General features: G+C 51.7%; 1 protein-coding gene across 2 annotated transcripts; it reads left to right on the top strand.

The window, feature by feature from the left end:
• Positions 1–1,200: 1,200 nt before the first annotated feature.
• Positions 1,201–10,878, top strand: Ess2 (ess-2 splicing factor homolog). 2 transcript variants are annotated; one of them, XM_051150651.1, is made up of 10 exons: positions 1,201–1,361; positions 2,486–2,654; positions 2,738–2,833; positions 5,296–5,465; positions 5,565–5,682; positions 6,024–6,157; positions 6,820–6,922; positions 7,609–7,718; positions 9,769–9,884; positions 10,409–10,878. In XM_051150651.1, the coding sequence occupies exons 1-10, from the start codon at positions 1,227–1,229 to the stop codon at positions 10,686–10,688; spliced, it is 1,431 nt and encodes a 476-aa protein (XP_051006608.1). In that variant the 5' UTR covers positions 1,201–1,226; the 3' UTR covers positions 10,689–10,878. The 2 variants fall into 2 exon arrangements, with proteins under 2 accessions (XP_051006608.1, XP_051006607.1); XM_051150650.1 differs by having other exon boundaries at positions 5,293–5,465.
• The last annotated feature ends 903 nt before the right edge of the window (positions 10,879–11,781 follow it).

Here is an 11,781-nt window from a genome sequence, read left to right as displayed (position 1 = left end):
AGACCACCTTGAAATATATCAGTAAACCCCAGAAACTAGCTTCTCTGCAGTGTCAGCTGCACAACCTGATGGAAATTGCCGTCCCCATGCACCGTGACCACGGCAGCTTTCTCTAGTTTTCACCTGAACCCACACTGGCCTTTCTGTAATTCAAAAGCAAAATAATAGTTATTGCTAGGACGACAAAGATTCAGTGCCGCCTGGATCTGCCCCTCTAGTCCACATCCGTGCCTTGCCCCACCTCACTGCTGGGCCTCGCACATGCCTTCCCAGTCCCATGTGGCTGATGCCTAGCCAGTCATCCCTTGGATGTACAAGTACGGTCTGCCTGGGGGAAATGCCACCTGACATGTCACTTGAAATCAAGATTCCATACCTGCATGCAGTACAGGCTTCTTGCAAGTCACAGATGTAATTTTTACACATTTGTGGGATGATTTAACCCATGTGTTTTCTCTAGTGTATGATCAACTCTATGGAGGCAGGGACATGGTCATAAAGTCCCCAGTGACTCACACTGAAGGAAGAGGTCATTGGAAAAGCAAAATTGTACCAAATCATTCTGGGCTAAAATTTATTTGTTCGGCATAATTCATGAAATTCCTTAGGGAGAAAGTCTCACGAATGCTCACTCTGGCAGGCAGGGAACTAATAAATCTAACCAGAAATTTAAGCATCCTCTTGGTTTTTCTTTCATTTACCTTTTGTTAACTAGCTATCTGGGAATGATTGTTTTAGTGTTCTTTTTCTGAGTTTGGAAAGTTATATATAACTTTTGTTTTTGTTTTTCAAGACAGAGTTTCTCTATGTAGCTTGGCTGTCCTGGACTCACTTTGTAGACCAGGCTGGCCTTGAACTCACAGAGATCTGCACTCGGCTACCATTTTTTTTTTTTTTTAAGTATTTAAAAACGACTTTGAAGCATATGCAGTGATTTTTTTTTTTCTTTTTTCTTTTTTCCTTTCTTCCCTGCCCTCGCCCCTTAAGAACTGGAACTTCTAACAGAGAGAATGTTGCGTCAAAAGCCTCCCCACAGCGCCCCTTAGTGACCATAAATCTAGACAGGCATGAACTTACGCGTATAGGGATCAAAGACTACAACTCCCTTAAGATCCGGCGCTCCCCGTGACGTCATGCGAGCGCCGGCTTTGTTACAAAAACACTGCTTCTCCATTGGCTGGCTGTTGGAGCGGTGCCTACGCCACCCGGGCGGTTCTGGGATAGCGATGGGGACGCCCGGGGCCTCGGCGGGCGCTCTGTTTCTTCCCTCGGCGTCCGCGCCCCCGAGGAAGCGCGCGGCCGGCGAGGCCGGAGTTGGGAGAAGCAAGCAGCGGGTCCTGGATGAAGAAGAGTACATCGAGGTACCGGCTTTGGGAGAGCGCTAGGGACTTGGGGGCCTCTCCCCCGGTTCGTGTTCCTCTTCACTCCTTTTAATTGTTTCTGGTCCGGGCACTTCTCAGCCGCCGGTGGAAACGGAACAACTGCCTTTGGGTTTGGAAAGTCTTGAGAGCCAAGCACAGTGCGGAAGCGGTTGTCTAGTTTTCAGCCGAAAGAAGGAGCGCATAGTGTCTGTTGAGGGTCAAGGAAATAAAGTTTCCTATTAAAGTATGGGTAGAATTTTGACACTTTTTAGGGTGATGGCGAAGAGAACTTTCTGGAAGGCAGTTACATTAAGTGTAAAGGCTGGGGGTTCTGGAAACAGAAGCGGAACGGAACCGGCCGCGTCATTGAGTGAATGGGTTTCTTGCTCCTCGAGTTAGGGGGTCCCACTGCCAACGCGCTGGAAGACAAGCTGACGTAGGGCTGGTTTTAGACTGGTTAAATTTAGGACGCTTCTGGGATAGGCTGGCATGTATCATCGCCACGGAGATGGGGCATACAGACTTTCAGCTCCACAGCAAGGTCTGGCTAGAGGTGAAAGCCTGCGGATTTCATCCGGTGGTGGTAGTGGTGGTGACTGGCATTCAAGAGAAAGGTTCGGAGTGAAATAAAAAGTCACGGGTGGAATGAGACCGGCAACATCCACATTAGTCTGGCTGGTGGTGTAGATGGAGCCAACAAAGGGAAATGAGTCAGATCAGTGAGTGAGGGATTTCATGGGCATCAAGAGATTGTTGGGGGCTGGAGATATGGCTCAGCAGTTAAGGGCACTGACTACTCTTCCAGAGGTCAAGAATTCAATTCCCAGCAACCACATGGTGGCTCACAACCATCTATCTATAATGTGATCTGATGCATGCTGTTTACATAATAAAGAAATCTTTTTTAAAAAGAGAGAGAGAGATTGCTGGGTAATGTTAGATAATACATCAGCGCTATGTCGGGTAAACAGCCTTACTAGAAAATGCTTCTAGGCTATCTTGCAAACCGTGGTCATTCAGGTGGGCAGAAGTGAAAGGAAGTAGGGCTGTACCATGGATAGCGGTGGACTGAGTCAGGGCCCCCAGATGCCAGCTCTGGTCTTTGTCCTTTTTGCCTATGACAGGGACTCCAGACAGTCATCCAGAGAGACTTCTTCCCTGATGTGGAGAAGCTGCAGGCACAGAAGGAGTACCTGGAGGCTGAGGAAAATGGAGATTTGGAACGCATGCGCCAGATCGCCATCAAGTTTGGCTCTGCCCTGGGCAAAATATCTCGGGAACCTCCACCTCCGTGTAAGGATGCTGCCATAAAGGGCACAGGGGGAAAGTATTTTGTCACTTTCGGCTCCCGCTAATTCCTCACTTGCTTCTCTCAGATGTTACTCCAGCCACCTTTGAAACTCCTGAGGTGCACACGGGCTCTGGTGCGGTGGGCAGCAAGTCCCGGCCCCAGGGCCGAGACCCAGAGGATGGTGAGTGAGCTCAGTCTTTTGCTCTCACAGTCCAGACTGCTTGGGATTCATATTCTTGTGAGCTTTCTCGGGGTCACATTTCATCCTTGAGTGAGGGAGGATGTCTCCTAACCTAAGTAGCAACTTTTGGGGTCAAAGGCACAGGTCTGGGAAGCAGCCCCCACGTGTGCCTGTCTTTGGGATGACAGCCCATTGCCATCACCCGCTCTGTTCACAGCGTGCCAGGCTCTGTCTGGTAGGTGGGGGTCGGGGGGAGGGGAGGGCTTGGAGGGCTTTTTCATTGCTGTTTCCTGAGGATGCCTCGGGGCCCCTTCGACTTCCCTTCTTCCAAGACAGTTGCTTGTTGGTCTCTCCCTTCAGGACAGTATTCTGATGTTACCTGTTAGCGCTAAGAGGCAGATACTAGCATGGATGCTGAGGTTCCTGATTGTGCCTTGGGGCCCTGTTCCTCAGAGACTGCCCTTGTCTTTCTGATTTGCTTGCTTGTTTGTTTGTTTGTTGTTGTTTTGTGTTTTTATTTTTTGGTTTTGGTTTTGTTTTTGAGAGCAGAGTCTCACTGTGTTTTCCTCCCTGTGGGATGTAACATTTGGAAAACATTTCTGTTTCTTGCCTCTCACCCTAATTACTAATTCACAAGCCCTACCAGAGAGCAGAGTCTAGGGTTTGCTTTCATCTGTGTGCCCCTCACTTGGAATAGTGTATGGTGTGGTACGCTTTATGATCAACAGACACAAGTAGAAAAGGCTGGGTGTGGTGGGCACGCCTTTAATCCTAGCAGTTGGGAGGCAGAGGCAGGTGGATCCTGCGAGTCAGAGACCAGCCTGGTCTACAAAGTGAATCCAGGACAGCCAAGGCTACACAGAGAGACCCTGTGGGGGGCGGGGGGAACATGTAGAGTAGAACAGGTGAATGTGTTCTCTTCAGTGTGTTTCTGTCCCGTACACACATGGGATGTATCTTAAGGTTAGGAGGCACACTTTATACATCTGTTGAGTATGGGACTTGTCTGGGTCAGTTGCCTGTGTCACTAGAGCTGGCCAAGATGTCTCTGCACCGGGCTCTGGTCTGCAGCATACTGCACTAGGGTGAGTGTGCACCCTACTCACACAACATGTCTTCCCAGCAACCCAGCCTTTTCTGCCATGAGCACGGTGGTCGTTGTTTTTGTTTTTGTTTTGTTTTTTGTTTTTTTTTTATTTTATGTGCATTGGTGCATGTATTTCTGTGTGAGGGTGTTACAGACAGTTGTGAGCTGCCATGTGGTTGCTGGGAATTGAACCCGAGTTCCTTTGGAAGAGCAGTCAGTGCTCTTAACTGCTGAGCCATCTCTCCAGCCCCCTGGTCGTTGTTTTTGATGCTTGACTCTTGGTTGAAGTACAACAGAGTCACAGCGCAATTTGAAGATACTCATCTTTTTATACACATAGTTTATATGTAAACATGGGTGTCTTTGTAGTTACAGATGAGGAAACAGGCTTCGAAAGGCTGTAACTTCTGTAGGTGTCAGGAATAACAGTCAGATGGAACCGAAGTCTGCCCCTTCCTTCCTTCCTTCCTTCCTTCCTTCCTTCCTTCCTTTCAATTTTTTTGAGATAGGGTTTCTCTTTGTAGCCTCAGGTGGCTTAGAACTCTGCTCTGTAGACTGGGCTGGCCTTGAACTCACAGAGATTCATCTGTCTCTGACTCCTGAGTGCTGGTTTAAAGGTGTGTGCCACCATCACCTGCCCAAGTCTGGCCTTTTCTATCTTCAAGCCTTGAACTTGTAGCCACTATGCTTGGCACTGGCTGGCACACAGCTAGTGGTCAGGATTGTTGGTAGAATGGATGAGAAGCCTCAGCTTTACATACTCACACCACCCCCCCCACCCCACACCACCCCGCCCCAGAATGTGCAGTGTACCTGCAGAAGAGCATCACATTCCTTGGTGGCAGAGATCAAGGTTGTATGGTTGACTTTTTGACCCAAAGTCTGTGTGACCTGCTGCGGAGCACTGGGCTGCATGGGCTTTTGCCATAGCTGGCATACCCTGATGCCGTGGCCACCACTCACCAGTCAGGAAGGGAAGGGCTGTTAGGGTAAGGCCATCCCAGGAAGGAAAGCACTCTTCGGGCTTTGGAGGTAAATCCTCTAGGGTTAGTACAGTTTGGGCAGAGGGAGAGCCTGCTAAACTGTCCTCCGAGCTCTGGCTTCAGTGTTTGTCCCTGCCCCTTCACCAACCAACCATATCGCAGACTTTTCTTGGCATCCAGCAGATGGGTGGAGCTGGGCAGTCAGCTCCGGGTGCCACCTGGGTCTGCCCAAACAGCTGGAGTCTGTTGTGTCCCCTTAGCAGGAGCCAGGGTTCCAGTTCTTTCAGAGTGGCGGTGCTCCCAAGACCAGCTGTCCTGGCTGCTCTTTCCCAGCCTGGCAGTGGCAGTCATGCGTGTGGGGGGTTGTGTTTCCCACCTGTGACCCTTAGCAGGAGAGGTCGGAGATGAAGAGGAGAAGGAGCCACTGCCTAGCCTGGACGTCTTCCTGAGCCGCTACACAAGTGAGGACAATGCCTCCTTCCAGGAGATCATGGAGGTGGCCAAGGAAAAAAGCCATGCCCGTCATGCGTGGCTCTACCAAGCTGAGGAGGAATTTGAGAAGGTATTTGGAAACATAGGCACCTTCTTTGGGGATGGAGTCCCAGGGCCACAGGTACAGGGTGCCTTCCTGACCCCACTTTCCCCCCCCATGTCACTATAGCGACAGAAAGATAATCTTGAGCTCCCATCAGCAGAGCACCAAGCCATTGAGAGCAGCCAGGCGGGAGTGGAGACATGGAAATACAAGGCCAAGAATTCTCTAATGTACTATCCTGAGGGTGAGTGACTAGGGCCAGGTGACAGACAGAAGACAGGGCACAGTGGTCTGTCTTGTTACTTGTGAGCCAAGTTACAAAGCCTATATGTGAATGTTCACTTGCAGCATGGACCCCAGAGAAGGCCTGGTCCGTCTTGCGGTTGGGGAATGTGTGACATTTGGGGGTCATTGAGGTCTCCCCTGCTGCTTTGTTCTGGCTCTGTAGGTGTGGTGTGTGAGCTAACGTGGCCATGGTTCGGTGTGGCTGCGAGTAGCTTTAGCTGAGGTGTGCCTTCAGCCTTCGGGCTGTGTGACGTGCCAGGCTGAGGTGAGATATGGGCCTCCTTGCTCTGCCTTTGATAGGTGTCCCAGATGAAGAACAATTGTTCAAGAAGCCTCGGCAAGTGGTCCATAAAAACACACGTTTCCTCCGAGACCCCTTCAGCCAGGCCCTGAGCAGGTCCCAGCTTCAGCAAGCAGCCGCCCTGAACGCCCAGGTGAGTCAGCAGATAGGTGTGGCCTCTCCCACCTTGGTTGTCCCCTTTAAGTTAGGATTTCCCCAAGGCTAGACAGAGCTTAATTGGCAAAACTAGCTTGGCCCCTGTGTGGCAGGACCGATGTCTCTGTTTGACCCCTAACACTGGGACCACATATGACCTATGGGGTCCAGCCCTGTACCAGCTCCTGTGACATTGGCCTAAGAGGAGAGAATCTCCTGGAAGCCAACGCAGACTCATACCTATAGTCCAGGCAGGGAGGTGAGTAAAGCAGTGTGCACTGGGAAGTGCCAGGAGAAGCCTGGCTGCAGAGAGCCGGGATGAGTGTAGTGTCTCACTTGTGAGATGAGAGGAGGGGTCTCTGCTCATCATGGGGCCGTGAGAGAGTCAGCATCGGCCCTTTGCAGCACTGCAGTCCAAGAGGTGCCTCCTTGGGTGGAGGGAAGGGGGTGCCCTTTGTTTGATGGTCACTTCTGCAGTCCCTCGAGTCCTTGGGGAGAGGTGAGAATGGAGGTCTTCCCTCTCTTTCCAAAAGGAACTTTCCTGCTAGTGCTGGAGCCCCAGCTCTTGCCCAGGGGGGAAAAGCGTTTCCAGTCTGAACCTCAGCAGCTGCCGTAGTCAGCTGTGGAGAACCCTGACTCTGGTCTCTCTGCTTCTTCCAGCACAAACAGGGCAAGGTTGGCCCTGATGGCAAGGAGCTTATTCCCCAGGAGTCCCCCAGAGTGGGCGGCTTTGGATTTGTTGCTACCCCTTCTCCCGCTCCTGGTAAGAAACAGGCTATAAGCCCAGGCTAGACCGTGCTGTAATATAGGCTAGACTCTCCCTGAGGTGTGTAACCTGAGATGCCCCAGGGTCTTCCCTGTGGCACAGCTCTTACAGATCTAAATTTGGAGAACTCTGTGCGGAGAGGGTCTGGACACCAGGCCTGCCGTCTCTGCAGGGACACACTAGCCTCTACACTCACTGCTGTTTGCTGTAGTGTGACAAAGGCTGTGAAGGCAACATAGATTTGCACTGGGGTTTAGGAAACTTGGAAAAGCCGGAGTGTTTTCTTCTGTTGGCACCCCACCCTATGCTAGTTGGGGTCCAACAGGCCCCCCTTCTCCCAACCTAAATACAGCTATCTTGCCTTGGGGCTCTGGTGTCTTTGAAATTTCCCTTCATGCAGCTGGACGTGGTGGCACATGCCCTTAATCCCATCACTCTGGGAGGCAGAGGCAGGCGGCTCTCTGTGAGTTCAAGGCCAGCCTGGTCTACAAAGAGAGTCCAGGACAGCCAGGGCTATAAGAGAAACTCTGCCTGGGGGGGCAGGGGATCCCTTCAGATGGTGGGATCCTAGGGCTCTGGAGTTTCGAGGGAGAGGAGGTTCTTGTGTCGGCTTTAATGCTGGCTGGGATACATGTGTTAGAAGGACAACACCCCTACCGGGTCCTCTGGCTCTCCATCTGCAGGTGTGAATGAGTCACCACTGATGACGTGGGGAGAAGTTGAGAACACACCCCTGAGAGTCGAAGGGTCAGAGAGCCCCTATGTGGATAGGACACCGGGACCGACATTCAAGGTGGGTCGTGGTGAGGGACTGGGGCTGACATGCAGTTCAGACCCCTTAGTGCCTGTTGCTCAGGAGCACGCAGGGACCCTGACTTCTGCAGAAGAGGGCGTTATGGTATATCAGACAGGGATTGGGAAGAGTGGAAGCTAGACTGTCACAGTCGGACCAGAAACCCCAGCTGCCCATAGGTCTGAAGACTCTGGGACATAGTGTGTGTCCCCAGAGGGTGTGTGCTAGTCTCTGGTTACATAGCATAGTTAGGAATATTCAGGATAGTACAGCACTGTAGGAGTGGGTGGAGTCAGATAAGGCCTGGCAAACATCCCATGACCTCTTTCAGCTGGAGCAGGAAGCCAGAGGTGGACGGACACCGTATACAGTCAGGTGGCTCCTGATGGCATGGGTGAGCAGCTATGCCCCTGGAAGTTATGGAGAAAGTACAGTCTCCAGGGCTTTGGGGAGTATGTGATAAAACAGTGTGTCCGGGGCAGTTTAGAAAGTGAAAGGTACACATACTCACTATGAGGGTGCTGAGCCCCGCTGACTCAGGCCAGGAATGTAAATCGTCTTTGGAAACCCAACAAAATCACATCGAGTGTTGAAAACTACATAGATATGCTTTGGTGGCTGGGTCACAGGTCATCCTACGCCAGTCCCTCCAGGTGCTGCCTGTGTTCAGTTTGAAGTGTGTTAGAAAGAGATCATGGTAGGCAGCAGTAGAATTGGACTCACTGGGGATAAGACGCTTTCAGAAAGCACATGTCAGGCTTGTACTGCAGTCCTGACCCTGCTCTCCCGGCCACAACCAGGAGGTCCTTCCTGACGTGGCCCTGCGGGTCCTTCCTTAGAGCAATTTGACAACAAACCATGGGTAGAGATTTTGGGGGTCTTGGTTATAGACTGGGTCTTAGCTATGAATAAGATAACCAAGACAAACATGCGAGAGGAACAAACAGTATGCTGTGGAACATGAAAGTGGCCCAAGGCTCTGGCCACACAGGAAGTGCTGAGCCCTGCAGTGGCCTCTACCGAGACAGTGACTCTGAAACAGAATAAACCTGGGCAGCCTCTCCAGGGGACAGACAGAGGCAGCCTGCTGTGCCCCCTGCTGCCCAAATTTCAAGCAGGATGGAAAGCTGGGGACAGATAAGAAAGAATGGAAGGAAGGGAAGAGAGGCTGTTTCAGGTGGTGCAGGATTGCAGGGCCTTTGAATACTCATAAGAGCAAAGTAAGTTTTAGAAAGGTGAAACCCTTAAATATAAACAATAACTGTAAAACAACCAGAAGGTAATGTTGTAGCTTAAACCCTTTGGCTTTATTTTTGTTTATCTTTTGTTTTGTGTGGTGCTATGGATTTAACCCAGACCCAGTTCCTGTGCACACCTTTGACCTCTTTTACCATCTGAAGTGCTAGGACTGGCGTTTTTGTGTGTTTCTTGGGACAGGGTCTCACTATGTAGCTCAGATGTGCCTGGAACTCACTATGTGGGTCAAGCTGCCCTCAACATCACAGAGCTCTGGACTTAGGTGCTGAGACTGAAGGCATGCATACCACTCTCAGCTCCTGACCCCTTATCTTGTTTTTTTGCTTGTTTGCTTGTTTAACATTACTTTTTTGTGTGAGTATGTATATAAGTATTTGTGTGCATGGCACATGCCACAGCACATATATGGGGTCAGAGGACACCCTGGAAGAATGACTCTCTCTTTCCATCCTGTGGGGTCTCAGGAGGGGCTTCAAGCCAGGTCATCAGGCTTTTAACAAACACCTTTACCACTGAGCCATTTTACTTTTTGCTTCTTTTTTCTTTTTGGTAAGACAGGGTCTCACTGTGTAGCTCAGGGTGGCCTCAAATTCTGTAGTCTCCTGCCAGTTGCTGGGATTGCAGGAATGCATTACTATATCCGGCTGGGGGTAGGGGTGGGGGATTTTGACAGGCTATTGGGATTATAGCAGCCATGGAGAAGAGGTTGGTACCCACAGCAGCTGCTCTTGTGGATAATGCCTGGCCAGGTAGCAGGTCCAGCATAGGTCACCATATGCCTGTTGTCTTGTAGATCTTGGAACCAGGACGCAGGGAGCGTCTGGGCCTGAAGATGGCCAATGAAGCAGCTGCCAAGAACCGGGCCAAGAAGCAGGAAGCATTGCGGAGAGTTACAGAGAACCTGGCCAGGTGAGAGGCAGCTGGGCCCTTGGGTAGGAGTGGGGATAGAGATGGGTTTGTGCCTGCCTCATCCCTACTCCCTCAGCCTCCAAGGCCATGTGTGTTCATGGCTTGCAGGACAGAGCCCAAGGTATAGCCACAGGGTTCTAATGTCTGTGCTGCTTTTCTGTTCCAGAGTGTGGCCATGTGTGGAGCAGCCTCTGGGGCCCTCCATCATCTTTCCCCAACAGCCCCCTTGGCTTTTCCCTAAAAGGCGTCTTTTGGCTCCTTGCCTGACTATGAGCTTGTTAGTTCCGTAGGGTCAGTGGCATTCGTGTTAGAGAGAGGTGGAGACCACAGTTCTCAGAAGTCTGGTCTGCCCAGCCCCACAACCCTCAGGTTTGGCCTGACTGCTGTGTGCCCAGCATTGTCCTCCTTGGCTCAGAGTGATGACGTCTCTCCATAGGACTCCTCCTGAGGGACTGGAGAAGGACTTGGCCTTAAGCAGCCCTTGGCCCCTAAAATGGTTGCTTTTTTCTGTTCCTTTTCCACAGTCTTACTCCCAAAGGCCTGAGCCCAGCCATGTCCCCAGCCCTACAACGCCTCGTAAGCAGGACAGCCAGCAAGTATACAGATCGTGCCCTGCGGGCCAGCTATACACCATCCCCAGCGCGCTCTACCCACCTCAAAACCCCAGCTGGTGGACCGCAGACCCCCACAAGCACACCAGCCCCTGGGTCTGCCACACGCACACCCCTCACACAGGACCCAGCCTCCATCACAGACAACCTGCTGCAGCTCCCTGCCCGGCGCAAAGCTTCAGACTTCTTTTAGAGGCAGGCCTGGCTGGACCTATGGATGTTGTGTGGGACACTTTGTGGACTGTGTAGAGCAGCTGTTTACTCAGAGAATTCCAGGCCTTGGAGAACCAGACCACAGGCCATTGATTATCCCAGGAACCACAGATAAAAGAGTGCTGTGCCATGGCCAGGTTGGCACAATTCACTGACCACTCTCTTGGGAGTATAGCGTTGGTGCTATCCCCCAGGGTCCTGCAGGAGCTGCCTTCTAGTTAACCCCAACTGAACCCTAATTAAAGAACACCTGGCACTGTCTAGGGGATGCTGACCCATGTCCTGCGGCCCCCATGGACCTCAGAGTTAGAAGTATGGGGCTCTAGGGGAGAAACCGTGTGGCTGCCAGCTGCCTTCCATGCTAAGATCACACCTGAGCCTTCCATCAGGAAGGGAAGCACACATCCCAGAAAAGATATGCCATTGGCTCCTGGGGCTCTGGTCAGGCTCCACAGCCTCCAAGCCAGGGCCGACCATTAGGTTTGTTGGTTATAGGCTCGGGAGGTCCTGCACATCGGGCTCCGCAGGACATGTCTCTTTCGTGTGACTTGCAGTCAGTTGGCTAGGCCGCCTCCCTGTCCTACTCTGCTCAGCCCAGTGTTCTTGGCACTGCCTAATGGGCGCTGAGACACCAGCCTTACCTCAGCCTGGGCTATACATACTATGAAGATGAGGATCATGGCTCCCTGCAACCCTGCAAATGCCACGTGCACCAGCAGCCAGCCATCTGCCTATGGACTAGAGGCCAACTGGGCCTTGTGAGCCTATGCCTATAGAGCTGAAGGATCCCTCCTCTCCAGCCCTAACAGTCCAAAACAATCTAATTCCCCAGCCAACAGTCTTCCGGCCTGCCCTCTGAGCTAGTCAGGCTGCCTAAAGCGCACCCGACTCTGATTCCATGAAAGCCACCTTTTCTAGCCTGCTGGCATTGGTCCCCTCAGGCCTCTGCCCTCCTGTGCTCTGGAGACAACCTGTGTTGGACACCTCCTGCCTAGGGCCCGGCATGACTTAGTTTTTGTTAATTTGACACAAGCTGGAATCACCTGAGAAGAAGGAACCTCAATAGAAGAATT

Source organism: Acomys russatus, chromosome 8, assembly GCF_903995435.1.
Source record: "Acomys russatus chromosome 8, mAcoRus1.1, whole genome shotgun sequence".
Taxonomy (NCBI): Eukaryota; Metazoa; Chordata; class Mammalia; order Rodentia; family Muridae; genus Acomys; species Acomys russatus.
Note: the sequence above shows the minus strand (reverse complement) of the source record. Positions and strands in the feature narration are given on the sequence as shown.

Coding starts and splice junctions, on each gene's coding strand:
- Ess2 (XM_051150650.1), top strand. CDS start 1,227: ATGGGGACGCCCGGGGCCTCGGCGGGCGCTCTGTTTCTTCCCTCGGCG. Junction 2,834..5,292: donor GGGCCGAGACCCAGAGGATG/GTGAGTGAGCTC, acceptor TGTGACCCTTAG/CAGGAGAGGTCGGAGATGAA. Junction 6,923..7,608: donor TACCCCTTCTCCCGCTCCTG/GTAAGAAACAGG, acceptor CTCCATCTGCAG/GTGTGAATGAGTCACCACTG.